Here is a 24,933-nt window from a genome sequence, read left to right as displayed (position 1 = left end):
TGCAATAATCAGTGGAAAGCATCTAGTAAAGACAAGTACACCTCAAACATGAGACCAAACAAATCATCTTAATCACATTTCATATTATCTTGACCACATATTTCAAATATTAAAACCATGTTCAATTACAAAGTTGGATTAAATGACAAAGATGTTACCATATACATGTGGTAGTGATGTGTGTGAACACACTAGGACCGCCGGGGCATTTTTTCCCTCTTTAGGAGGTTCTTTCCCCCGTGCATTGTATATACGCCCATCACTCTAGGGCTATCTATCTTTCCATTGCACACTAAGTAACATACTCTCTATTGTGTGCCTTGAGCTTCCTTCGTCTTCTCCAAGCTGTGTGCGTTTCTCTGCGACCCTAATTCCAACAATTGGTATCAGAGTAGGTCATGTCCTCTCGGGCTTAGTCGCCAGCTACTCTAGCACATGCCTGCTCACTTTCTCCGATTTCAGTGAGCTTTGGCAAGCGTTCGCAGGTCGACAAATATTTTGGATAAGCTCGTAAAGCTTAGGTCTGCTCAGAATTTTGATTTGGGCTCATTTCGGCCTCCGTTTCCACTACAGGCAGTACTGCACAGGCTATTTCGTCATTTTGTGCAAAATTTATGTCAGTGCCATTTTTTGCATAACAGGTGCCTTATAGTCTTCTATGGTTTGTGCTATATAGCACGTGTTGTTCCAGCTCCATTTCTCCTATTTTCGGGCAGTTTTCACATCAGGTGCAACATTTACCATGGCTGACAACAACAACAACACAGATGTGTTCAAGATGTTTGCTACTGAGGACAGGTTGGATGGGGACAATTACCCTATGTGGGCTTATATGATGCAACATGTTCTTGTGTCAAAGGGCGTCTGGAACATTGTGCAGGGCATTGATGTACGTCCTGGTTCTGAGGATGTAGGCGATGTTGAGGATGTTGCAGGTCTTGCTGTAAGGATTGTGCTGTTAGAGTTGTTTTGCCTACAACAGAACCAGCTCATTGGGATGTTAAGGATGCACATGCTCATGCATTGATAGTGTTGTCTGTGAAGTGCACCATTGTTCCTCACATCCGTTCAGCAAAATCTACAAAACAGGCTTGGGATATTTTGGCTGGTCTTTATGCAAGTCGCAATGAGGCTAAAATTGCTTTGCTGTGTAAAGAGTTAGAGTCAAAGATTATGCATGAGGAAGATGATATGGACACTTTTCTTGCTAGTGTCAAGGATATCAATGAGCAACTCGTTTCTGTAGGTGAAGTCATTTCAGACAGTTCCCTAGTGCAGACTGTTCTTGATGCCTTACCAGATTCCTACCAGACTTTTGCTAGTACTTGGAGACTTATGACCCAAGGAAATCCAGAAGTTGTCAAGTTTGATGGATTATGCACATTGCTGTTGCAAGAGTCACTTTCTAGAAAAAACAGGACTAGGCAGCGTGCAGTTGAACAGGCTTTTATTGCTTCTCAAAGAAAGGGTGGTAACAGTAATGCAACCACTTCTTATGGTTTTGCTGCGAGTGGCAAAAATTCTGTTCCTAATGCTTTTGCTGGCAGCATTTCGTCTGGCAATTCTGGTGATAAGGGCAAAAAGAAGATGCGTTGCCATTATTGTAAAGCCAATGATCACTTGATCAAGTCGTGTCCCAAGTTGAAGGCCAAAGAGGCTAAGAAGAAAGAGGGTGGTTCCATTGCAAATGCTGGTTCCACTACAAATGCAGCCATTGTTGAGTCTTCTGTGAAAGGAGACTGTGATGCTCATGTTGATGCAGAATGGGCTTTTAGCGCAGAGTGCACTTACAATCCTGCTGTCCATGATGCATGCTTGTCAGTTGCTGCAGATTCACATGTGTGGTATTTCGACAGTGGTGCTACAAAGCACATTACCTCACATCGTGAATTGTTTACCTCTCTCGAGTCTGTCCCTCATGGGAATTCAGTCACTTGTGCCAACAATGCCTCTTATCCAGTTCAGGGAGTTGGAAAGATTGTGCTTACTGCTGCTAATGGCAGTTCTTTCACACTTGTTGATGCACTTTATGTACCTGGGATCAAGAAGAATCTCTTGTCTATATCCGCACTTGCTAGACTTGGACTTGTAGTCAAATTTGTGGATGACAGATGTACAATTCATGATCTCAGTTTTGGTGATGAAATTGTTGCATCTGGCCTTTTGTGCCGTGGGCTGTATAAGCTCACTTTGTATGACAAGTGTGGACAAAATTTTGCAAATGCTGTTGCAGATTTAAGGGCTATTTCAAATGCATAACTTTGGCATGCACGTTTTGGTCATCTGAATTTTGCCAGTTTGCTGTGTTTGCAGAAATCTGATATGGTTGCTTCTTTGCCGCCTCTTGAAGCACCTGTCAACCATATTTGTGAAGGCTGTATTTTGGGTAAGATGCAGCATTCTAAGTTTCCAAAGGATGGTTCAGTTCGGGCCACATGCAGGTTGCAGCTTGTGCATAGTCATGTTTATGGGCCCATGCAAACTCCGTCCTTGGGCAATTACCTGTAGTTCGAGACTTTCATTGATGATTACTCCAGGCATGCATGGGTATTTTCGCTTAAAGCGAAGTCCGAAGTTTTTGTGTGCTTCAAACAATTTTTGGCTATGGCTGAAAATGTCTCGAAATGTACTATGGGCACCTTGCGTTCCGATCGAGGGGGGGAGTATATGTCTCATGAATTTAATGCATTTCTGGCTAGTCGTGGGATAAAACACCAATGTACAGTGCCTTTTACACCTCAGCAAAATGGTGTTGGTGAGAGGAAAAACAAGTCACTGACGGAAATGGCACGATGTATGGTCAAAAGTCAAGCTTTGCCGCATTCTTTTTAGCTTGAGGCCATCATGTGTGCCACTTATGTAATTAATAGGTGTCCTACGAAAGCTTTGCAATCTATTACTCGATATGAAGCATGGCATGATAGAAAGCCTTCTATTGAGCAGATGCGTGCTTTTGGCTGTTTGGCATATGCTTTGGTGCCACAAGTGCAGCGCAGAAAATTGGATGATAAGGCTGTCAAATGTATTTTTGTTGGTTATAGTGCTGAAAGCAAAGGTTATAGGTTGTATCATCCGCAAACAAAACGTATTCTGGTTTCTCGGGATGTAGTGTTTGTGGAAGATTCTGTCCAGCCCTTGCTGTCATGTACTAGAGACAGTAATGTAAGCTCACAGGACATTTATGACACTTTGTTGCCTCTTTTCAGTGGTGGAAATACGAATGTAAGTTCCAATGAGGCAAATGTACAACCTATGGGGGTTTCTGAAAATGTTTTAGATCAGCCTATTACTGATGCAGATGTACATGATGTACTTGATGAGGAAAGGGCTGAAAATGAGCAGGCTAGAGGTATGCCAAAATGGTTGGTGCACACTTTGTGTGACAGTAAATTGGATGCACCTTTGTCTAGTCGTACTCGTTCAGGCTCTCGCCATGCATCTTATGCATCAGATTGTTATGCTTTGGCTGTGTCTAGCTTACATGATGTTGAGGAGCCTCTATCTTTTGATGAAGCACAAAATTCAGAAAATTGGATGGTTGCCATGCAATCAGAATATGATGCACTTATAGAAAATGACACATGGACTTTATGTGATTTTCCTCTTGGCAAAAAGGCCATCGGTACGAAGTGGGTTTACAAGTTGAAACGCAAGCCGAATGGTGAGATCGATCGCCATAAGGCTCGACTTGTTGCAAAGGGTTATGCAATGCAAAAAGGCATAGATTATGAAGATACTTTTGCTCCCACTTGTCATATGACTACTGTGCGTTTTCTATGTGCATTGGCAGCTCATTTTGGTTGGGATGTACATCAATCAGACATTGTTACTGCTTTCTTGAATGGTGACATATTTGAGGAAGTTTATGTAACGCATCCTCACGGTTTTGTCATAAAAGGACAAGAGGACAAAGTGTGCAGATGTAAGAAGGCTTTGTATGGGTTGAAGCAATCTCCTCGTGCTTGGTATGAGAAAGCTGACACTCATTTGGTTAAACAAGGCTTTCGTAACAGTCCAACAGAAAGCACATTGTATGTAAAGCGTGAGGGTGATGTACTTCTCATTGTGGTTCTTTATGTTGATGATTTGCTGATCACTAGACCAAATGAGAGACATTTTGCTGAATTTAAGGCTGATTTGAATGCTACTTTCAAGATGAAAGATTTGGGGCTGTTGCATCATTACTTGGGTATACAGTTTAAGCAGTGTGATGGTGGTATTGCCTTGTGTCAGAAAAGTTACATAGCGACATTGCTATGTAAGTTTGGACTTGAGGAATGCAAACCTATTGCCAATCCCATGGAAACAGGTTTGAAGTTGAGTCTACATGATGCTGGCGATCCTGCTGATGTCACTCTTTACCAAACTGCTGTTGGCTGCCTCATTTATGTATGCAACACGAGGCCGGATATTCAGTTTGCAGTCTCACAGGTCAGCAGATTTATGCATAGCCCAGGGTCTAAGCATTGGCAGGCTGTGAAGAGGATTTTCCGCTACCTTAGTGGCACTTTACATCTTGGCTTGTTTTATCCCAAGGGGGGATCATTGCCGCCAGACTTACATGCTTTTTCGGACTCAGATTGGGCTGGTTGTTTTGACACGCGAGTGGTTTTTGTTTCATGCTTGGCAGTTCATGTATATCATGGTTGAGCAAGAAGCAACCTACTGTGGCCACTTCGAGTTGTGAGGCTGAGTACAGGGCAGTCTTCACAGCTACGGTTGAGTGTGTATGGCTCAGACGCCTTATGGCTGATTTGGGTGTTGGACTGGACACTGCCGACACTATCTACACTGACAGTCAGAGCGCATTGGGAGTTGCGAGAAACCCAGTTTTTCATGCTCGCACAAAGCACATTGAGGTGCATTATCACTATGTCAGGGAGAGGCTCTCAACAGGAGAGATCAGCTTGGCTTATGTGCCAACACAGGACAACCTTGCAGATCTTTTCACAAAGGCATTGTCTCGTGAGAAGCTTGAAGCTTTCTGCAAAGCTTTGGGCTTACTCCCCTTTGTGGACTGATCCTGTCCTCAGGGCATGGCACTTCCCTTTACTCATGTGCCAGCTCTCGTTCACCGCATCACTCCAGGGGGGATTTGTTACCATATACATGTGGTAGTGATGTGTGTGAACACACTAGGATCGCCGGGGCATTTTTTCTCTTTAGGAGGTTTTTTCCCCCGTGAATTGTATATACGCCCATCACTCTAGGGCTATCTATCTTTCCATTGCACACTAAGTAACATACTCTCTATTGTGTGCCTTGAGCTTCCTTCGTCTTCTCCAAGCTATCTGCGTTTCTCTGCAACCCTAATTTTAACAAAAGAGAGTTCAACTAGCGGGTGTTGCGCCCTTGCTGGCTGAGTCTTTAATGATCTAAAAATCTTTTCCACTTGCATCATATATTTTCTCTCTTCGGGATTCGACAGGGACATCTAGTTTCTGGCTCTATAAAGTATAGCTTCCATGGTGGCTTTTTTGTGGGTACTGTTGGCCATCTACAGGTCCTGCAAAGCCTTCCAAAATTCATATAGCACTTGCAGTAAATATCCCATAGCAAAAACATCGCTTGTCGGAGTATAGACATCTTCGAGAAGGGGATCATATAAATCGGACGCCAGCCATCCTCTCTTTTGTTGCTCTCAATCAGCAGTAGATTGAGCATGTAATTTTGGGGGCAATTTTACAAGTCTAATCATTTCTTATTGTGAGAATTGCATCAAATTTGCCATGAAAAGAAAAATGAAACAATACAACATTGAGATTTTAGAATTTTAACCTCTATTTGAAAATATTTACTTTTGAGACTTTACGAGGCAGTAGAGACAATCAAGGCCCAATAATGGTACACTTTTGAGCGAATCACAAAAAAACACACAACTTGCAAGATTCCAATCATATTCCACATGTTTGCCTCTAAATTGGGGGTGGCTGGATAAAAGCATGTCTCATAATTGGCTCCCTTACCTTAAGAAACACAGTCGGGATTGCGTAGGAGCCATTGATGGCATGGGCCTCATTGGGCACTTAGAGACGAGTCCCACTATACATCAGTGGAATTAGTGGTATTTGATAAAAGTTATAATATTGTGGTCACATATCAATATTATGATATTAGTGATATGAAGGGAACAACACCCTAGAAAATAGTAGTGCTACTGATACTTCCAATTTTCTTTGTGTTAAGGAGTGACTACCATGATCAGCCAATGAAAATTCAAAACTAAAATCTCTCTCTCATTTTAGGTGTGCTTCCTTTCTTATTTGAAGAAAAGTGAAAGAGCCCACGCTTTCCCTTGCTTTTATCTAGAGAAAGAATTTGTCTCACAAAAGTCTAGTGGGAACGGAATAGAAACACCCTAACACTTAGTTTCACTAAAATCCTAAGAGCATAAGGGGGACTTGGCTCTTAGGCTGGGTTCAGACGGAGCGGCGACTGAACAAGGGGAAGGGGCGTGGTAGAGCAGTGGCTCTCAGTGATTGGAGAAAAAGAAGTTTTAGAGTTCTGGATCCACCGAGAGGATGGGCGAGCCCCCTCCCATTCCCCCTCGAAAGAGGAAAACTTCCACCCAACTTTTCAGCATGAAACGTGGGGAGGTAGCTGATGTTTGACGCGTTGTTCTATAGCCTTTGGTTCTTCCGCCACGCCATCACCTACAGGTATTTTGAACTTCTGTGATGCCGCACTGTGTGAACGAAGAGGGTGGAGGTAGATAGCATTAGCACATAAGGGCAGTCGGCAAGATGCTCCCTGAACCCGGCCTAGACCTCTCTCATTCCAAGTTTGAGCACATAAAGCTAGCCACCCACATAACAGATCTCCTCTCACCCCAAGTTTGAGCACACGAAGAGGGTGGAGGTAGATAGCATTAGCACATAAGAGCAGCCGGCAAGGCGCTCCCTGAACCGAGATTGGACATCTCTCACCCCAAGTTTGAGCACATAAAGCTGGTCATCCACATAACAGATCTCCTCTCATCCCAAGTTTGAGCACATAAAGCTAGCCACCCACATAACAGATCTCCTCTCACCCCAAGTTTGAGCACAAGAAGACGCTCACTGGTTTTGCAGTGAAAATCGTGACAGAATTGTGGCTGGCTGGCTGGCTGTAAAATACGAGGCTCGATTTTTTGGGTCTGGCTTCCAGTCCTGCTCATCCAAGAAGGGGTCGCCACATCAGCATATGCTCCTGCAAGGAGGTGACTGACTGAGTGGCTGGTCGGCCCTTATGTGCTCAGCACAAGAGTTTTTAGGGAGGGCTGCCGCCGCTTTCGTCTGAACCCTGCCTTAGTGTTTTAGTGTTAGCTTGAACTTTGAAGGGGCCGAAAAAATGAAATGTAATGTTTCATAAATTGTGGATTGTGGCGGTTGACAGTTATCAGAACCGGCTTCATTTGTAGAGAGAAGAGCTGGTCATATTTTCTTTTCAAGCAACACGTCTTTCTTGACAGACGACGCTTTACCCTTCTCTCTCTGTGTTTTTTCTGCGGGGAATTGGCCGTCTCTGTCTTGCAGAGTAATGAGATGTAACGCTGCTACGCCAGCCTGCAGACGGAGGGTTTCATTCTAGGGTTTTTGCCATCCCAGAATATGGAAGGTTTTCGAGAACGTTACTCTGTTACGCATTTTCCATAGCCTCAGAGAAATGCTTCTGTTGCTGCTCAAACTAAACGAAGATGATTAATGTTCGACAGAGTATCGTCAACAGACGCACCAAGGCTCCCACCATCACCAACGATGAAGTAGGTTTCTGGACACAGAACTCATTCATCAACCAGGTGCATCTGTATGCGTGTCAACACACACACACACACACACACACACACACACACACACACACACACACACACGCAGGTGGCAGGGAAGCTCTGCACTTGCGCCCATGCTTGCTCATGTACCTCGCACAAAAAGGACATGAGATACCTCTTCTCAGAATTGCCATTGAAATGTGCAGAGCAGAGAGAAGGAGTTTGAGAAAGAGATGGGCTCTTTGCAAAGGAGACAAATGCACTATGCCTGGAAGGAGGGAGAGGTGCGACAGTCTGTTTCACCTCGAAGAGCTGAGACTTTGAGACGACAGTAAGGGTTGTTCCATATTTGCGGCATATATGCCATTCTTGATTCATGCTCAAGCCCACATAGCTGTCTTTATGTATGAACATGGTAGTTATGTACTTGAGATTGTGGATCACAGGGCAGAGTTAAAAGCTGCCATGGAGGAACAACTTAAGCTTAGGGAGTCTTCACGCCAGCAGTTAATTGAAGAGGAGAAGACTTTTGATCGCTATAATCAATGCCTCGCAAGGTAGATCTGGTTTTGGTTCTTCAACACAGAAAGCAGAGGAAAGCTCTCCTTTTGTTCTAAATTTCTATCTCATCTACTCTTCTTGTTATCGTTATCCATGTTGGACAGCTTTTGTGGTCCTCATTCAACAGAAGAGGAGATAATGAGGCAACAGCATCGGAAGGACTACCTCAAAGGATTGATGGATGAGAATATCAGGGTGGGTGTTGTCTTACCTGTATGTTTATCAATGTGCTTTTCGTGGGACAAAAAGATCGCATGTCGACATACATACGCGTGCATCCATGCACACATGCCTAGAGTAGGATATATTTTTCAAAAAGAACCTAGGGGTGCTCTACCAGGAGCTTACTATGCTTGTAGGCTGTTTGAGTGTAAGGACCTCAAGGCCTAAAAGACACTTAGATATGCTGCAAAGATGGTTGTTCAGATACTACTTCTGGAATTTGTAAGATCGTCTTTGCACCTTAGGTAATGCCTCACCGTGCATGCCTTAAGTTCTTATTCTTGGTTTTCTGTGGTAGGTTACTGCTTCGGCATCCATTAACTAAATGCTTCTAAATTCAAGCGTTTAATTAGCTTTATAGGCAAGTTCAGCATCTGTCGGTCGTGTATATAATATCTTGTGCTTACAAAGACTGTATGTAGTCATGTCTTGAATGCCAAGGGTGGTCACTCTTCAAAATGTGTACCATTTCATGTGGGTTACCCGGAGAGGATTATATATACCCCAATCTTCATCATGTATATGTATGCATTAGAGGGGGGTTTAGGTTCTTAATAGACACCCATAGTGTAGATATAGCATGTATATATGGGTACTATTTTAATCCCTTGAACGCAAGTGATATAGGGAACTTTTGATGAGTGATTGCCTCAAGCTTATATAGCAGCTAATGTTTCCTCCACCTCAAAAGCGTGTAGAGTTGTGCACAGTTCTATGAATGAAGGTTACTTGGTTTATGTTGCCAAGGACTTGTTGCTAAGAATGATCTGTCTCATTGTCATGAGAGCCCAAATTTCTCTATGTGCCCTCCTTGACCATAAAGTCTAAATTGTACCATAAGGCCCAAGTTGCACATACATTTGTATACTTGTGGTGTTGCCGCGTTTCTTGTGGAGTCCTGATCGAGGATCAATGTTATGGTGCAGAATTGTCTCAACAATTCAGAGCTCCATAGAGTAGAAGAGAGCTTGACTTGTTTTGTGATTGCATGACAGCTTTCTACTCTGAAAAAGGAGCTGCAAGAGAAGGAAAAAGAACTTGAAGCAGAGATGGATAGAATACGAGCTTCAACTCCGTGCACGTGGAATCGGAGGCATTATCTATGATCTCAGCATTTTTGGAAAATCAAGAACCCCCAATTTCTTTTCGAAACATTCAAAGAACGCCTTGAAAGCAGGTCCAGGATTGCTTCTTCTCTGGTATTGTATGTCCATTATTCTTTTGCGCCATCGGTGTTTATTACAACAGCTTGTGTCATGTAAGCCTTCCTCTACAAGTAGCGTGCATATGAGAATTATCGTCTCATAGAAATTGTCCATGAACAACAAGCTCTTTTGAGGGGCCAAGTGTGGGGGCATGTATGGCCTATGGTGGTCTTACTGCCATGGCCATCACAAGCTTTGAGAGATTTAGCGATGTATTGAATTATGTCATTTCCATGGGATGTTGATCGGGACATTGAGATCTGAAATGAAAATATCCTTTTATCTAATCGAATCTTGGCTTGCCTGTTTAGAGAACTCATGAAGTCTTAATGCAATGGTAAAACTCCAAAGAAATTGTATTTCATATCTTTGCAAAGTATGCACAAATAGACATTGAGATCTGAAATAAAAATATCCTTCTGTCTAATTGAATTTTGGCTTGCAAGCCTTTTTAGAGAACTGATGAAGTCTCAGTGCAAAGGTAAGACTTCAAGAAAATTGTATTTCCTATCTTTGCAAAGTTTGCACAAATAGACATTGAGATCTCAAAATAAGATATCCTTTTGTCTAATTGAATCTTGGCTTGCAAGCCTTTTTAGAGAACTGATGAAGTCTTAGTGCAAAGGCAAAACTCCAAACTGTAGATGCTAAGTGATAAATACATATTCTTTTGGGATTCCAATCAAGCATGAATATAGATAGAGAAATTGGCCACAAAGGTACGACATATAACGAGCAATGGTTTTGGGCCTTTAAGCATTTGCATAACTCTTATGTCTTCATGTGACCCAACACAAACTCTTGTGTTTGCTATAAATAATTATATTTGTCTAAGATAGTGGTTTTAAGATGTAATTTTTTTAAAAAATAATCCAAATCCAAATTCGTTTATAAAAAAAGTTCTAGAAAAATTCGTAGCCTATAGAAAAGAACGTCACCTACGAGAACAATAAAGACACCCATGTGCTTGGCACATATCTCGAGGGACGTCATCCACCTACCTCTCCTAGCTTCTATATAAGAGTATATATAGACGGCGAGTAGAGTGCAAAACACTCAAACTTAGCAAAACAAATTCGAAGCATTGCTCGTGATGCAAACTCTAGGATGGGACTCCAAAAAGACCTAAGTGTCATGTTGCATTGCAAAGTATATGGATTTGTGTAAGAAGAGTTTGGGGAAGGGTTTAGAGCCATTGCGCAAAAAGGTGAGTAAGTTCTTGGTGCCACAATGGACAGGGGACCTAAATAGGAGGTAGTTAGGGGTTTTATGTGTGAAGTATCCCTAGCTTAAGGGCACTTTTAAAAGCTCGAAATAAGGTCCTTCTCTAAACATTCTTATCATTACAACAAAGATGTAGTCATGGCTTGGACCAAGCAAACGGCCCGGATTGCATATCTCGTAGGACATTCCTACATGCCCTGGTAGAGAGCAACAAGCACAGAGAGATGAAGAAGAGAAGCGACAAAACAAAAGTTCAAGTAAAACAAACATTGGTTCTCGCCTACACTAAGGAAACACCCACCATCGTAGACACACAAACAACCACAAACACAACGTAGCAAAGCAAATATTCTAAAGTCGTCAACAAGGTGGATGAAGACAACCCTTATGTGGCCTTTTCCACCAGGTCATCTCAAGGTTGAAGCACCAAACCCCTCTACAACTAAAAGTGACCCATCTCTTGTAGCGGAGTGCGAGGGAGAAGAAGAGTAGACACATAGAGTGGATGGAGCACAACGTGGGGATAATTTAACCTCACCGCTCCTTATTCTATTTGGCTTTGAAGAATAAGGTTAGGTGTTAGGTGATGAGTTAGTAATGGTCCGGCCAATTGACCCGAGCTCCAATAATCTCCCATTTGAAGGCCAATGTGGCCTAAGTAGCCTATGTATGTGCAATATGTACAACCTTGAAGTATTACAGTGGCTTCACCCTACACCCATGATCTCAATACAATGTGCAAACCGCTCTTAGGCTAGGCTCTTAGTGAGAGCATCTACAGTGTTTTCATCCGTATGAACCTTGGCTATGTCGATGTGCTTTCCAGGTAATATGTCATGTATCACATGATACCTGACCTCTATGTGTTTTGACTTGGAGTGAAACACGGGGTTCTTTGCTAGTGCAATAGCACTTTGACTATCACAATGCAACACTGGGTCTGATGAATGCCAAGGTCTTCCACTAAACGAGCTAACCATACAGCTTCGTTGTTAGCACTAGAAACTACAGCATACACTGCCTTTGTGGTAGTAGACGAAGTGCAATCCTCGAGACATGATCTCCACGATATGGCTACTCTAGCAAATAGGAATAGATAGCCAGATGATGTGGATCTTCGACTATCCACACAACCCGCATAGTCCGCATCCATGTAACTAACTATAGATGCATCATTGTTCCCAAAATGTAAGCACTTTCTTGTTGTACCCTTAAGGTATCTCAGGATGTGCTTCACTGTCTCCCAGGGCTTCCTGCTAGGATTTACCAAAAATTTGCTAACCACTCCCATTGTAAATGCAATGTCTAGTATGGTGGCTACTATGGCGTACATAAGATTGCGTACTACTGAAGAATATTTCGCCTTTGCCATTTCTTCCTTCTCAATATCAGATTTGGGAGCATCAGCTTCAAAAATCTCACACAACAATCCTCACAAAAAGCTATCTAGACACGACTACCCACAGTCTCAAAAAGGGCTCTTTTGGATCGAGGCTCAAAAACGGCCAAGACTGCCAAAACAAGCCAAACTCGGCTCCTCAATGGCGTATAGTGGTAGTATTCACAACACATCATACATATGATGGGGGCGTGCACTGAAATAGACACCAACAAAAGCAAAACAAAAAAGATCACATAACTCAGCTCCGTGTGGGGAGTAAAATGCTCACAACACAAAATCCATGCCACACATAAGACTCCCACTGGAACCAAAATTCATGTAAAATATCAAAGATCCTCGCAGATCTGATGTGTCAAAAGAACTCGTGGCTATCCATGTGTTTGTAAGTTTGTATCTGAGAGCTATCTCTGAGAAGCCATCAAGGGTTATGTATGAGATATTAGAGAAAATCAGTCTTAGAAACCACAAAGAACACACATCAATGGCAAGAATGCATATGGAAATCCAAATCTACTCTTAAAAATGCATTTAAGTGCTACTAATGGCAATATTTAACCTAACCCAACTACCAACAAATTGTCTCTATATCTCGCTCTCTATGATGACAGAGAATGTGTTAGAATCTATAATCCATGTCGCCAAAGTCGATGCTGATGTTGATGTCGAGTGTCACTCCTCTATAGAACAGGCACATCACACCCATGCACATCCATGTCAGAGGAGAAGTCATTGTTGCAAGCCGATAAAATGAGTTGTCGATGTTGAGAAAATTGGGTGTCTGCAAAATTTTTATACTGGATGGATGTGTCTTACCTGCTCTAAGATACCAGAGTCGTTGAATCTAAAAGTCAAAGTGTGTGTGTATCCAATGTCAAGGAGGGAACTCGTGATGCTGAGAGAGAGAGAGAGAGAGAGAGAGAGAGAGAGAGAGAGAGAGAGAGAGAGAGAGAGAGAGAGAGAGAGAGAGAGTTGAAAAGCACACACATTGCTTCTCTTTCTTTGATGCCAGAGAAGAATCACCTAATCTTCCACTTTTGACGAAGCCAATGTCAAATGTTAGAGTAGCATTGAGAGTCAAATCTAATGCCAAAAATATATGTTGGAAACTACCTTTTGTTGCGTTGCTCAAATTGAGAGTCTGAGAGTCTAAACATCTTTGGAAGGGGGGTATAATTTTAGGATTCTTGGTGAAAATACTCTCACCATGACAAAGAAGCTAAAACAACCAAAACCAACATCCGGCCTAAAATTGTACGCGTGTGGATGAAAAATTCAGGGGTCTCTCTCTCTCTCTCTCTCTCTCTCTCTCTCTCTCTCTCTCTCCTGCTCTGAGATCTCCACTAGACCTTTGCTATGAGTTTTGATACCACTTTTAGAGTGTGTGCTGCATGAAAAGTGCAAGGGAGATTGAGGGGAGGGATCTTTAGGGTATTGCTAAGGTGCAGACGGAGCAAAATTAGTTGTAAAATTAGCCAAAGAGTTCGAGAGCTGCATGGGTCCAGCCTTCTTTAAAGGCAAGGGCTGATTTGGGAGCTTCATTATTCCCTCACATGTTTGTACTCTTTACATGCTCTTGCTACTCCTACTCAAGGAGAAATCTCTTGTGCACATTGTAGTGTTCATTTCAATAAATCGAGTCTATTTTGTTTAGGTTATCCCATGTGTCGTTAAGTACTCTTAACTAAGTCTAGTTGTTTTGGGTTCTCTCGTGTTTCATTAAGACCTCCTAATTAACATGCATACTACCCTAATGAATCCTCCCTAGCCCATCAATCACCATCTATATATGCCTTATATAGAAGCTAGGAGAGACAGGTGGATGATGTCCCCAGTGATATGTGCTAGGCACATGGGTGTATTGATTACTTTTGGAGGTGACTGAGGGTTCTTTTTTATAGGCTATAAATTTTTCTATTACCTATTTCATGAACGAATTTGGATTTCTCTTATTTTGAACAAATTTTACATCTTAAAACCACTATTTTTAGACAAATATCATTTTTTTTGCAAACACAACAGTTTGTTTTGGGCTACATGGAGACATAAGAGTTATGTGAATTGTGTTTAACACTTAATATCGATAGTTTGGAGTTTTATCTTTGCAGTAAGACTTCATTGGTTCTCTAAAAAGGCTTGCAAGCCAAATTGATTAGACAGAATGATATTGTCATTTTAGATCTCAATATCTATTGATAGCCGTTTTTTCGGCTCTTTGTAATTACCACAGTGAGTTACCTCACCCTACCAAAATCACCCAAACACTGTGGCTATCCCTACCATTTCACTGTACATAGGCGTGCGTGAGTCACGGGACTTTTCCCATATCTTCTTAAAAAACCCTCAATTAGCTAGTCATTGGGCTAGTTGAGCCAAAAATAATAATAATAATAAATAAAATATAAGTATATTATGGCCCATGCGTATGTAAATATTTTTTTATATATAGGGCCTAAATAAAAGATTTTTTCATAATTATTTTGATATTTATTTAAATATTTCTACCTAGGTGTGTGTTATTTATGCTCTGTACATTGCCTCACCATTACCACAATTTTTTCTTACCATTTTTCATACTCTTTATTCCATATAGAAATATTTTCATGTAAGCTTCTCTTATATTTGGTGTAACTCCACCCCAACAAAAATCCAAAAAAACTAGTTTTATTTATGTGTATATTTTTTTCACTATTTTGATTTTTCCCTTCCTACATCTATTTTGTTTTTTTCTAAAAAATTAGAACACCAAAAATATTTATCTTTTTATGGTAGCCTCATAATGAGAGAGATTTATTTTGACCCCTTTATATTTTTTCCACTTATATTATTTATATTTGACATGTACATATTTTTTAGACCCCTCAATATTTGATTTTCTTAGTTGTACTATTCACTTATATTCTAATCTCAACAATATCTTCAATTATAGACCTACCAAATAAGGTCAAGGGTAGGTGGCATGCATACATGCACTATGGAGGGCTCACTCTTGGAGGTATTCAAAAGAATCATCCAAAGAAGGACCCCACAAGGACCTTTGCAGTGGAAAAAAACGGTCGGTTTTGCTGAATTTTTAAAGTTCACTTGCTCTCCGAATTTGAAAAGGTGATACAAACAAAAGTTGTAGCTCATGAGCTGAACTTTTGCCTCAAATTTTTTCATATTTTTTTGAGCCACGAGCTGTGAGCTATGATTTTTTTAGTGGACCTCAGTTTTCCCATGCTATGCAGCCACACTCTCTCTTCCACTTTATCATTTTCCTCTTTCACACACACTTCTCCACTCATCATCCCCATCTCTCTCTCTCTCTCTCTCTCTCTCTCTCTCTCTCTCTCTCTCTCTCTATCGTGTTTTAGTGTGTAAGAGTGTTCCATTGGTGTTAGGGTTAGTGTAAATTCCTTGCTTGTTTGTGGGTTGCTCTAACGATTCTCCTCTTTTGCGTCCTAGTTCGCTCTTAAACTAGGTGGTGCCCCTTGTGTAGTTGGGATTTGGCTGTGGGTTTGTTGTTTTGGTTTGTGTTGTGTTGTGCCCCAGTCCCATTGAGCAGCACGGGAGCCTTGAAGGGTGTCTAGAGGCCACTCTTCTTGTTGCCCGCCCCGGACCGTCTCAAATTGGTGCCCCCACTGAGGACGGCTTGTGTATTTTTGTGTAAAATCAACCTTTAGCATAGGCAAGTAGTTTGCATGAATCACGAAGATTTGTATGATCCCTTCATTCCCATTGCAAGGCAAAAGGTACACATAATTGTTAGTACTAAGTTGCAATTTCAACGTGTCATTCGTAGAATTTTAGGTCCTCTTAGGTTGGCCGAGATAAACGCTTCAGTAAATCCTTTTATTTTGCCTCTCATTAGGTACGACCTTAGTTTGGACGTCTATATTTTTGTTTTGTTTTAAGCATTAGGACATGCATAGGCCATGGATAATGGCCCAGGAATAGAGGTTTTTCTCTTTCATTTTACTCCACACATTAGAATAAACGTTGCAATTAGTAGAAAGATCCATTTTCAACAACGAATGGTGTTCATGTTTGGTGCCCAAAGAGCAGGAGAAATTCTTGCATCACCAAACCCTGTCATTCTACCTCTCATCAACTACCACACTTCTTTTGATGTACATGTGTTCATTTTCTTTTAAAATGAAGTGCAGCCCGGCAAAATAGTGTGTATGTTTGTTTTTTCTTTGTCCAAGTTGTTACAAGAAACAAAAAAACGATCATTTGTTCTAACTGGGAATGTGTGTGCAGTGAAAGTTCAATCCTTAGAGATCTAGCTCTATTACCAATTGAGTTGCAAGAGCAAGTAGTAAGGCATCTCCCTCATAACAAGAGGGTGGTGAAGTTAAGACGGAAGGTCCTACGCGTGGATTCCATTTTCCTCTTGTTGTTGGGCACTAAGGAAGACCGCGCATTCATCCAACTAGTGTGTGCCCTAAGATTGGTAAATAGAGTGAAATTTGGCGTTTGGCGAGTGCATTTCACCATTGAGGAAGACTCTTCAGGAAACTTGCGGCCAGAGTTCATGCTTCATAGACTCACATTTGGTGAATTTTTCCCTCATTTGCGTCTTATTAATAGTCTTCTTTTCGCTTTCAACAAAGGAGATAGGGAGCTATTCAGAGCTTGTCTTAATAAAGAGAGCATAGAGAAGATTGCAAATTTGTATAAATTCTCATCCTTCTCTACTTTCTATGACACTTTGTTCATAGAGACATTGTAAATCTCTTTATGCTTTTGAATGATTTAACCATAATCCTAAGGAGTTTTTGTCCAGGAATTTTGTAGCACAAGTGGAGTCTTTAAATCTTGCAAACTTGATTGGACTTGATGAGGATGTTCTTTATGAAATTGTGAGAAGGTTGCCTCACTCCGACTGTGTGGAACTCGAAGGAAAGGAGCTCCTAGTCAATTGCTACTTTCTCACGGCCTTCGACGAGCATGAAGATCTAGTTTTTATACAAACCGCTTGTGCATTGGGAATTGTAGAGCAAGTGCAATTTATCACTTGGGACGTGGTTGCTCTTTTGGATCCAGAAAATGAAGTTCTAGAGATTTCTGTTTATCGCCTTAGCTTTGAAGAATTTCAACCCTTCTTAGAGCTCATCAATAGTCTACCCTTTTGTTTTGATCAAACAAATCGAGACCTTATTGAAGCTTGGATAGCTGAAGAAGAAAACCTAGAGTGGTATTTTCTCACTTCTTCATTTGCAGGCGAGTGGTTCTAAATCTCTATTGTATCCCTTATTGTAACTCGTGTTGTAATCTTTCATAATAATGGAGAGCCAACGCCAAATGTCTAGATATCCTCTTTTCTTTGGAGAGCCTGGAGAGGATGCAGAATTACTTTTAGCAAATTTCAAGATGTCTTGCCGTATCAAGAGGATAGTAACCGATCAAGAACGTGTAGAAATGTTTGAGGTGGTCCTTAGGAAATATGCTAGTACTTGATTTGACTCTTTGCCTGAGGAAGTTAAGGGGAATTACACAGAAGTTTTGAATCGTTTTAAGAGATACTTCTTTGATCCCCAAAACACTCAAAAACTATGGCAAGACATTGTTTCTCATAAGCAAAAAGACTTAGATGACTACTACTTGTACAAGCAAGAGTTTCTACGTCTTTGGGCTCTATGGATACGAAATGTTGCTAACCCTGGTGATGGTGCAGAATTTTTAAAGAAGGAGAGGTTCATAGCCGGACTCTTTCCTGACCTTAAGGTAAAAGTTGAGGCGGTTGCACCTGCTACTTTTGATGCAGCTGAAACTAGGGCTGCTGAGAAGTATAGGAAACTCAAGTGCTTAAGGGGAGAGGTTCCGATAGAAGGTCTTAGACCCAAAGGTAAGTCACAAGCATCAACATCGAGGGAGCTTCCTGAGGTAACGGCGGAAGTAATTGAGAAGTTAAACGAATCTTTAAGCAGCCTGTCAATTCACCTTGCACAAGCTGTAGGTCCAAAGGGACAAGCAAAGAAGTCTGAAGAGCGAGATCCACGACCTAGGAGAGTCTTGCAATGTTGGAATTGCGGAGAGTCTGGACATGGGATGTATAATTGTCCTTGGCCCCGTGGGGAGCCAGGGAGACCTAACTTGAATTACCCAGTGATGAATGCAGGTGAAGGAACTGGTCAACAACCAAGGCTTCTACAAAGGCCAAATGGACCAAGACCACCTCCACAAGGGGTAGAAGGAGTTCCACCTTTGCCAGATCCCAATGTGCATGTGGTAGAGGTGACAAATTCAAATGAGTTTGACATGGAAGCCAATGGCATTAAGCGTGGCCGAGGAAAAGGTAAAGAGAAAGAGGGTGTCCCATCACAGAGTGACCATGGACAAGGCAAGAAGGCAAAGGAGACCAAGGAAGCTAAGAGGACTCGACGTCGTATCAATCTCCAAGACTTCCCTCTTGGACATGGAATGGCTCCATACAACCTGTGGGAAGACATGCGAGGTAAGGGTCCTGATATCTCATGGCCTCAGTTTCTTGCATTATGCCCACAAGTTAGGAGGGATTTAACAAAGGAAGTTAGCTCTAGGAGAAAGGTAAAAGAGAGTGTGCCTGTTGTAAAAATTGCACAAGCTGAAATGAATGAGGACATTACATCGGTGCTAGACTGTTACATCAAAGGAAGATTGGTTAGGAAAGGTCTAGTGGATGGGGGTGCACAAATTTGCATCATGACAGAAGGGCTCATGCAAAGACTAGGCATACACATCCATGAGACACCTGAAATCAAAGTGAAAATGGCAAACAATAACAAGGCTAGGTGCATAGGCATTTGTAAAAATGTTTTTGTGGAGGCCTTTGGCATTAAGAAGGCAGTGGATTTCTATGTCATGTCTACCAAGGGAAATGGTTACCCATTTATCCTAGGAAGACCATGGCTAATGAAAATGCGAGCTTTGCAGGATTGGGAGAGTGGAAAGCTAATTTGCAGGAATGACAATCACAAGAAGGTTGTCTTTGACATGAAGGAGCAACGCCAAGAGGAGCTCCATGAAGAATCATCTCGAAGTGAGACGGAAGAAGATTGGACTGAAAACACTTCAGAAGAAGAAAGTAGCGGCAGCATTACTGAAGAGGAGTCCTCCATTGAAGTCATGGGGGTAAGGTTTAAGCCAAACAACCAGGAGACCTCTTCTCGAGGTTTGGAAGAGGTAGGTTCCCAAGAGAACCAAAAGGTGGAAGATGAAGGAATGTTAGAAGGTATGTTGTCTACAACAATTACAAAGGATGAAAGAGAGGAGTTCAAATGTGTGCTAAGGAAATTTCCGAGGCTTTTTGCTAAAGACTACACCGATGTGCGTGGAGTAGATGTTGTTCAACACAAGATTGAGTTGAAGCCAGAGGCCACACCTAAAGCTCAGAAGCTACGAAGGCTAGGAGTCATCAAGGAGCAGGCTTTACTCAAGGAGGTAAGAAAGCTTCTAGCAGCAGGTTTCATTTATCCAGTGGAGAATTCAGAGTGGGTCTCTCCCGTTGTTGTCACTCCTAAGAAAAACGGAAAGTGGAGGGTGTGTGTGGATTACCGTCCACTCAATGAGGCAACAAAAAGAGATCACTTTCCCCTCCCATTTCAGGATGAGATACTAAATGAGGTAGCTGGTCATGACAAGTACACTGTGTGTGATGGCTACTCGGGTTACTTTCAAATAGGTATCGCATTGGAGGATCAATTGAAAACAACCTTTATCACTCCTTGGGGTTGTTATGCTTTTAGAGTCATGCCATTTGGCCTGACAAATGCTCCTGCAACTTTCCAACGCTTCATGAACATGGTGTTTCAAGCATTCTTTGGAAAGTCCATTAGGGTTTTTATTGATGATTTTTGCATTTATAGCTCAAAATCATTGCATCTACAAAGGGTAGAAGAAGGTTTAAAGAAGCTCTATGACATGGGAGGTCAACTCAACCCTGACAAGTGTCACATAGCTGAGGATGAAGTGATCTTGCTTGGTCACAAGGTTTCCTATAAAGGCATTGAGGTGGATCCTTCAAAGGCAAAGGCTCTTATTGAGCTCCCCTCACCCAAGAATCTCAAAGAGGTCATATCATTCATTCAAAAAGTGAAGTATATGTCACGCTTTATTCACTTAGCTTCGGAGTTGCTTCATCCTTTGCAAAAGTTGACACAACAAGTAGAATTTGCATGGTCTGATGAGCTTGAAGAGTATTTTTGTAACATTAAAGTCATTTTGTCAGAGCTACCAACACTCATGCCTCCTTGTTGGGAGTACACATTCTTTGTTAGCTCTAGTGTTGGAAGGGAAACAATTGGTGCTGTGTTGCTACAACAAGATCCCCACAGTACAAGGATGCGACCCATCTACTTTGCTAGTAGGGTCATGAATGCTTTGGAGAGAGACTACACAGAAGCAGAACTCATGATGCTTTCTCTCATGTTTGCGGTGAGAAAGTTTAGATCCTACCTGCTACCAAAACCTTTTGTAATTCTCACTGCAGAGAATTTGTTCCCTTGGGTGTCATCTCAAATGAATCTTAGTACTAGGATCTCAAAGTGGATTATGGAGTTGCAAGAGTTTCAATACTCCTTCAAGGTAGAAGATAGTGTGCGTGCACAATTGGCAGGGATTCTCACTTATAGGGTGCATGAAAAGGAGATTAAGGTGCCTGAAGTAAAGACCCTACCATTACCACCACCAAAAAGTATTCCTAATGCTTTTACCTTGTTCTTTGATGGAGCTTTTCGTCGAGCCACAGGAAAAGCAGGGGGAGGGCTAGTGTTGCTCAACCCAAGTGGAGAGGTGGTCATGAAAGAGAAGGTCAATCTACCAGGTTCAACTAGCAACAATGAAGCAGAATACGACACACTACTTCATGGTTTGAAGATGTGCATTGGCCAAGGGATAAAACGTCTCATGGTAAAGGGAGATGCACTTCTCATTGTTAAACAGATTTAAGGCATTTGGGCATGCAAGAATGAAAGCTTAAGGACAAAAGTTCATGCCATTCGTAAGATGTTTAATCAGTTTGAAGAAGTGCAACTATATCATATTCCTAGGAAACAGAATGAAGATGCCGATTTACTTGCACAGCAAGTAGTTACATGTGTTGAGAAAGAAGTGCAGGTCATCATGGTGGCAGCAACTCTCAAGCAACCGAGATACCAGGGATTGGAGTCATTGACTCCCATTATTAGCTACATTTTGGAGGGCGAGTTTCCACAAGACTTCACGAAGGCTCAGAAGAGGAGACTCATGAAGAAGGCAAGCGCATATCTCTTCCTAGAAGGCTCCCTCTATCAAAGAGGGAGGGATCAAGTATGCAGAAGAGTACCAACTATTGAGGAAATTCCAGCCATTCTAAAAGGTTTGCATGAAGAAGCATGTGGTGGTCATTTTGCCCAAGAATTAACTGTGAAGAAGATTTTGCTTGCGGGGTATGTTTGGCCAAGTCTGCATGTGGATGTCCAACATTGGTGTAAAAGTTGTCACAATTGTCAGGTAAATGGGAATAGAAGATTGGTTTATGGTCCAAGGCAAATCGTGCTTGCAAATGGACCGTTTGAAAAGTGGGGCATTGATGCTATGGGTCCTCTGCCTAGGACAAAAAATGGTAAACTCTACATTCTAGTGGCTGTAGACTATATGACTAGGTGGGTGGAAGCACAAAGTGTGGCAAAGGTAAATGAGAGGACAGTGAGCAAATTCGTCTACACTCACATTTGTTGTAGATTTGGCACACCTTTGGAGATTGTTTCTGATAATGGTCCAGGGTTTAGAAAGGGATTACTCACAGAAGCTTGTGAAGAACTTCACATTCTACATCGTCACAGTACACCCTACTATCCCCAATCAAATGGTTTGGTAGAAAAAGCTAATGGTGTCATTGCAGGCATCATTAGAAAGATGGTGAAAAACAAGACAAAGTTGTGGGATGACTTCTTGGATGGTGCCTTGTGGGCGTATCGAACCACATATAGGGAAGCCACGGAGTTCACACCATTTCACTTGGTCTATGGTCAAGAGGCTTTACAGCCAATTGAACTAAACATTCCAACAATGTGACTTCATGGCAAATCAGCACGAGATGATCAAGAAGCATGGATGGATCGACTTCTTACCTTAGCTGAGCTTGAGTGGAAAAGAGAAGCAGCATATGAGTGCTACAAGAGGAAAGCCACACAAGCGAAAGAAACGCACGACAAGAAACTGAAGGACAAAGGCATCAAGGAAGGAGAGCTTGTGCTAAGGTATGACAATCGACTTGACAATCGTTTTGATGCCAAGTTTGAAACTAGATGGCAAGGGCCATACATAGTCAAGAAGGCTTTCAATTCTAGTTACTATCAGCTTATGGACTTGAATGGTAAAGAGCACTCCAGGAAGGTAAACGGGTATCGCTTGAAGCCCTATTTGAGTCGCCTTCTACCAAAGGATCTACCAAAGATCTGTCCAAAGGCCGCTGTCTCATGTAAGTATTGTTACATGAAGCATGAGTGTAACTCCAGCCAAAATTCTGAGGGGCCAAACAATGAAGATCTTGTCAAGGACTCTGAAGCACTCTCTTTGGAAAAGATGCTCTATGATGGTACATGAATATACCATCATCCAGGGGGAGGGCTAATGATAGCCGTTTTTTCGGCTCTTTGTAATTACCACAGTGAGTTACCTCACCCTACCAAAATCACCCAAACACTGTGGCTATCCCTACCATTTCACTGTACATAGGCGTGCGTGAGTCACGGGACTTTTCCCATATCTTCTTAAAAAACCCTCAATTAGCTAGTCATTGGGCTAGTTGAGCCAAAAATAATAATAATAATAAATAAAATATAAGTATATTATGGCCCATGCGTATGTAAATATTTTTTTATATATAGGGCCTAAATAAAAGATTTTTTCATAATTATTTTGATATTTATTTAAATATTTCTACCTAGGTGTGTGTTATTTATGCTCTGTACATTGCCTCACCATTACCACAATTTTTTCTTACCATTTTTCATACTCTTTATTCCATATAGAAATATTTTCATGTAAGCTTCTCTTATATTTGGTGTAACTCCACCCCAACAAAAATCCAAAAAAACTAGTTTTATTTATGTGTATATTTTTTTCACTATTTTGATTTTTCCCTTCCTACATCTATTTTGTTTTTTTCTAAAAAATTAGAACACCAAAAATATTTATCTTTTTATGGTAGCCTCATAATGAGAGAGATTTATTTTGACCCCTTTATATTTTTTCCACTTATATTATTTATATTTGACATGTACATATTTTTTAGACCCCTCAATATTTGATTTTCTTAGTTGTACTATTCACTTATATTCTAATCTCAACAATATCTTCAATTATAGACCTACCAAATAAGGTCAAGGGTAGGTGGCATGCATACATGCACTATGGAGGGCTCACTCTTGGAGGTATTCAAAAGAATCATCCAAAGAAGGACCCCACAAGGACCTTTGCAGTGGAAAAAAACGGTCGGTTTTGCTGAATTTTTAAAGTTCACTTGCTCTCCGAATTTGAAAAGGTGATACAAACAAAAGTTGTAGCTCATGAGCTGAACTTTTGCCTCAAATTTTTTCATATTTTTTTGAGCCACGAGCTGTGAGCTATGATTTTTTTAGTGGACCTCAGTTTTCCCATGCTATGCAGCCACACTCTCTCTTCCACTTTATCATTTTCCTCTTTCACACACACTTCTCCACTCATCATCCCCATCTCTCTCTCTCTCTCTCTCTCTCTCTCTCTCTCTCTCTCTCTCTCTCTCTCTCTCTATCGTGTTTTAGTGTGTAAGAGTGTTCCATTGGTGTTAGGGTTAGTGTAAATTCCTTGCTTGTTTGTGGGTTGCTCTAACGATTCTCCTCTTTTGCGTCCTAGTTCGCTCTTAAACTAGGTGGTGCCCCTTGTGTAGTTGGGATTTGGCTGTGGGTTTGTTGTTTTGGTTTGTGTTGTGTTGTGCCCCAGCCCCATTGAGCAGCATGGGAGCCTTGAAGGGTGTCTAGAGGCCACTCTTCTTGTTGCCCGCCCCGGACCGCCTCACTATTTGTGTAAAATTTGCAAAGATATGAAATACAATTTTTTTGGAAAGTGACAAGATTTGAATAAGTTTTTGAGATACCTCGGTGCAAGTCTCAATTTCAAACCTATCACAACCTCCTCAATGTATTGTTAATTTTGACATATGAAACAATTCTCCACATATCAATCTAATCATCTAACAGCACTATGAGAAAACCTAGAAAGGTTTTTGTTGTTAGCTACAGAATAGAGTTAAAAAGTTGGATGGACAACATAGAATAAAATAAGTTTGTGGATAACATTAGGCTTGCCAAAAATTGCACGAGTGACTACGAAAAGATAACGACAGAGTTGAGGCAACTAGACTACAGTGTTTGCCATAGCTTGACTACAAGTTAGTTACAAAAATGATGATTCACATAGATCTCTAGTCTATCTTGTGCCGTAGATATCTTTCCAGCTTTTGCATATCCTTTGATTGACTAGTGATTTACTTTGCATGTATCACACAAAGGTTAGTGTCAATAGACCCACCAAATATGGCCTTCAAAGCCACGACCATCATCGTAAAGTCACATTGATGGGTATTCAAA

General features: G+C 41.4%; 1 protein-coding gene across 4 annotated transcripts; it reads left to right on the top strand.

Moving 5' to 3' along the window:
• The first annotated feature begins 7,401 nt into the window (after positions 1–7,401).
• LOC147428626 (uncharacterized) lies at positions 7,402–10,022 on the top strand. 4 transcript variants are annotated; one of them, XM_086496943.1, is made up of 6 exons: positions 7,402–7,596; positions 7,694–7,741; positions 7,959–8,078; positions 8,194–8,304; positions 8,413–8,503; positions 9,526–10,022. In XM_086496943.1, the coding sequence occupies exons 2-6, from the start codon at positions 7,737–7,739 to the stop codon at positions 9,634–9,636; spliced, it is 438 nt and encodes a 145-aa protein (XP_086353069.1). In that variant the 5' UTR covers positions 7,402–7,596; positions 7,694–7,736; the 3' UTR covers positions 9,637–10,022. The 4 variants fall into 4 exon arrangements, with proteins under 4 accessions (XP_086353069.1, XP_086353068.1, XP_086353070.1 ...); XM_086496944.1 differs by having other exon boundaries at positions 7,403–7,596; positions 7,954–8,078; XM_086496942.1 differs by having other exon boundaries at positions 7,402–7,741.
• Positions 10,023–24,933: the final 14,911 nt, after the last annotated feature.

The sequence above is a fragment of the Adiantum capillus-veneris genome, chromosome 23 (genome assembly GCF_014529385.1).
Source record: "Adiantum capillus-veneris isolate H3 chromosome 23, ASM1452938v2, whole genome shotgun sequence".
NCBI classification, from domain to species: Eukaryota; Viridiplantae; Streptophyta; class Polypodiopsida; order Polypodiales; family Pteridaceae; genus Adiantum; species Adiantum capillus-veneris.
This window is presented reverse-complemented; position numbering and strand designations above follow the sequence as displayed.

Bases quoted from the DNA above. Each gene is read 5' to 3' on its own strand.
- LOC147428626 (XM_086496941.1), top strand. From the start codon at position 7,676: ATGATTAATGTTCGACAGAGTATCGTCAACAGACGCACCAAGGCTCCC. The intron at 7,742-7,953 runs GTAGGTTTCTGG...TGAAATGTGCAG, and splicing joins CCACCATCACCAACGATGAA to AGCAGAGAGAAGGAGTTTGA. The intron at 8,504-9,525 runs GTGGGTGTTGTC...ATTGCATGACAG, and splicing joins TGATGGATGAGAATATCAGG to CTTTCTACTCTGAAAAAGGA.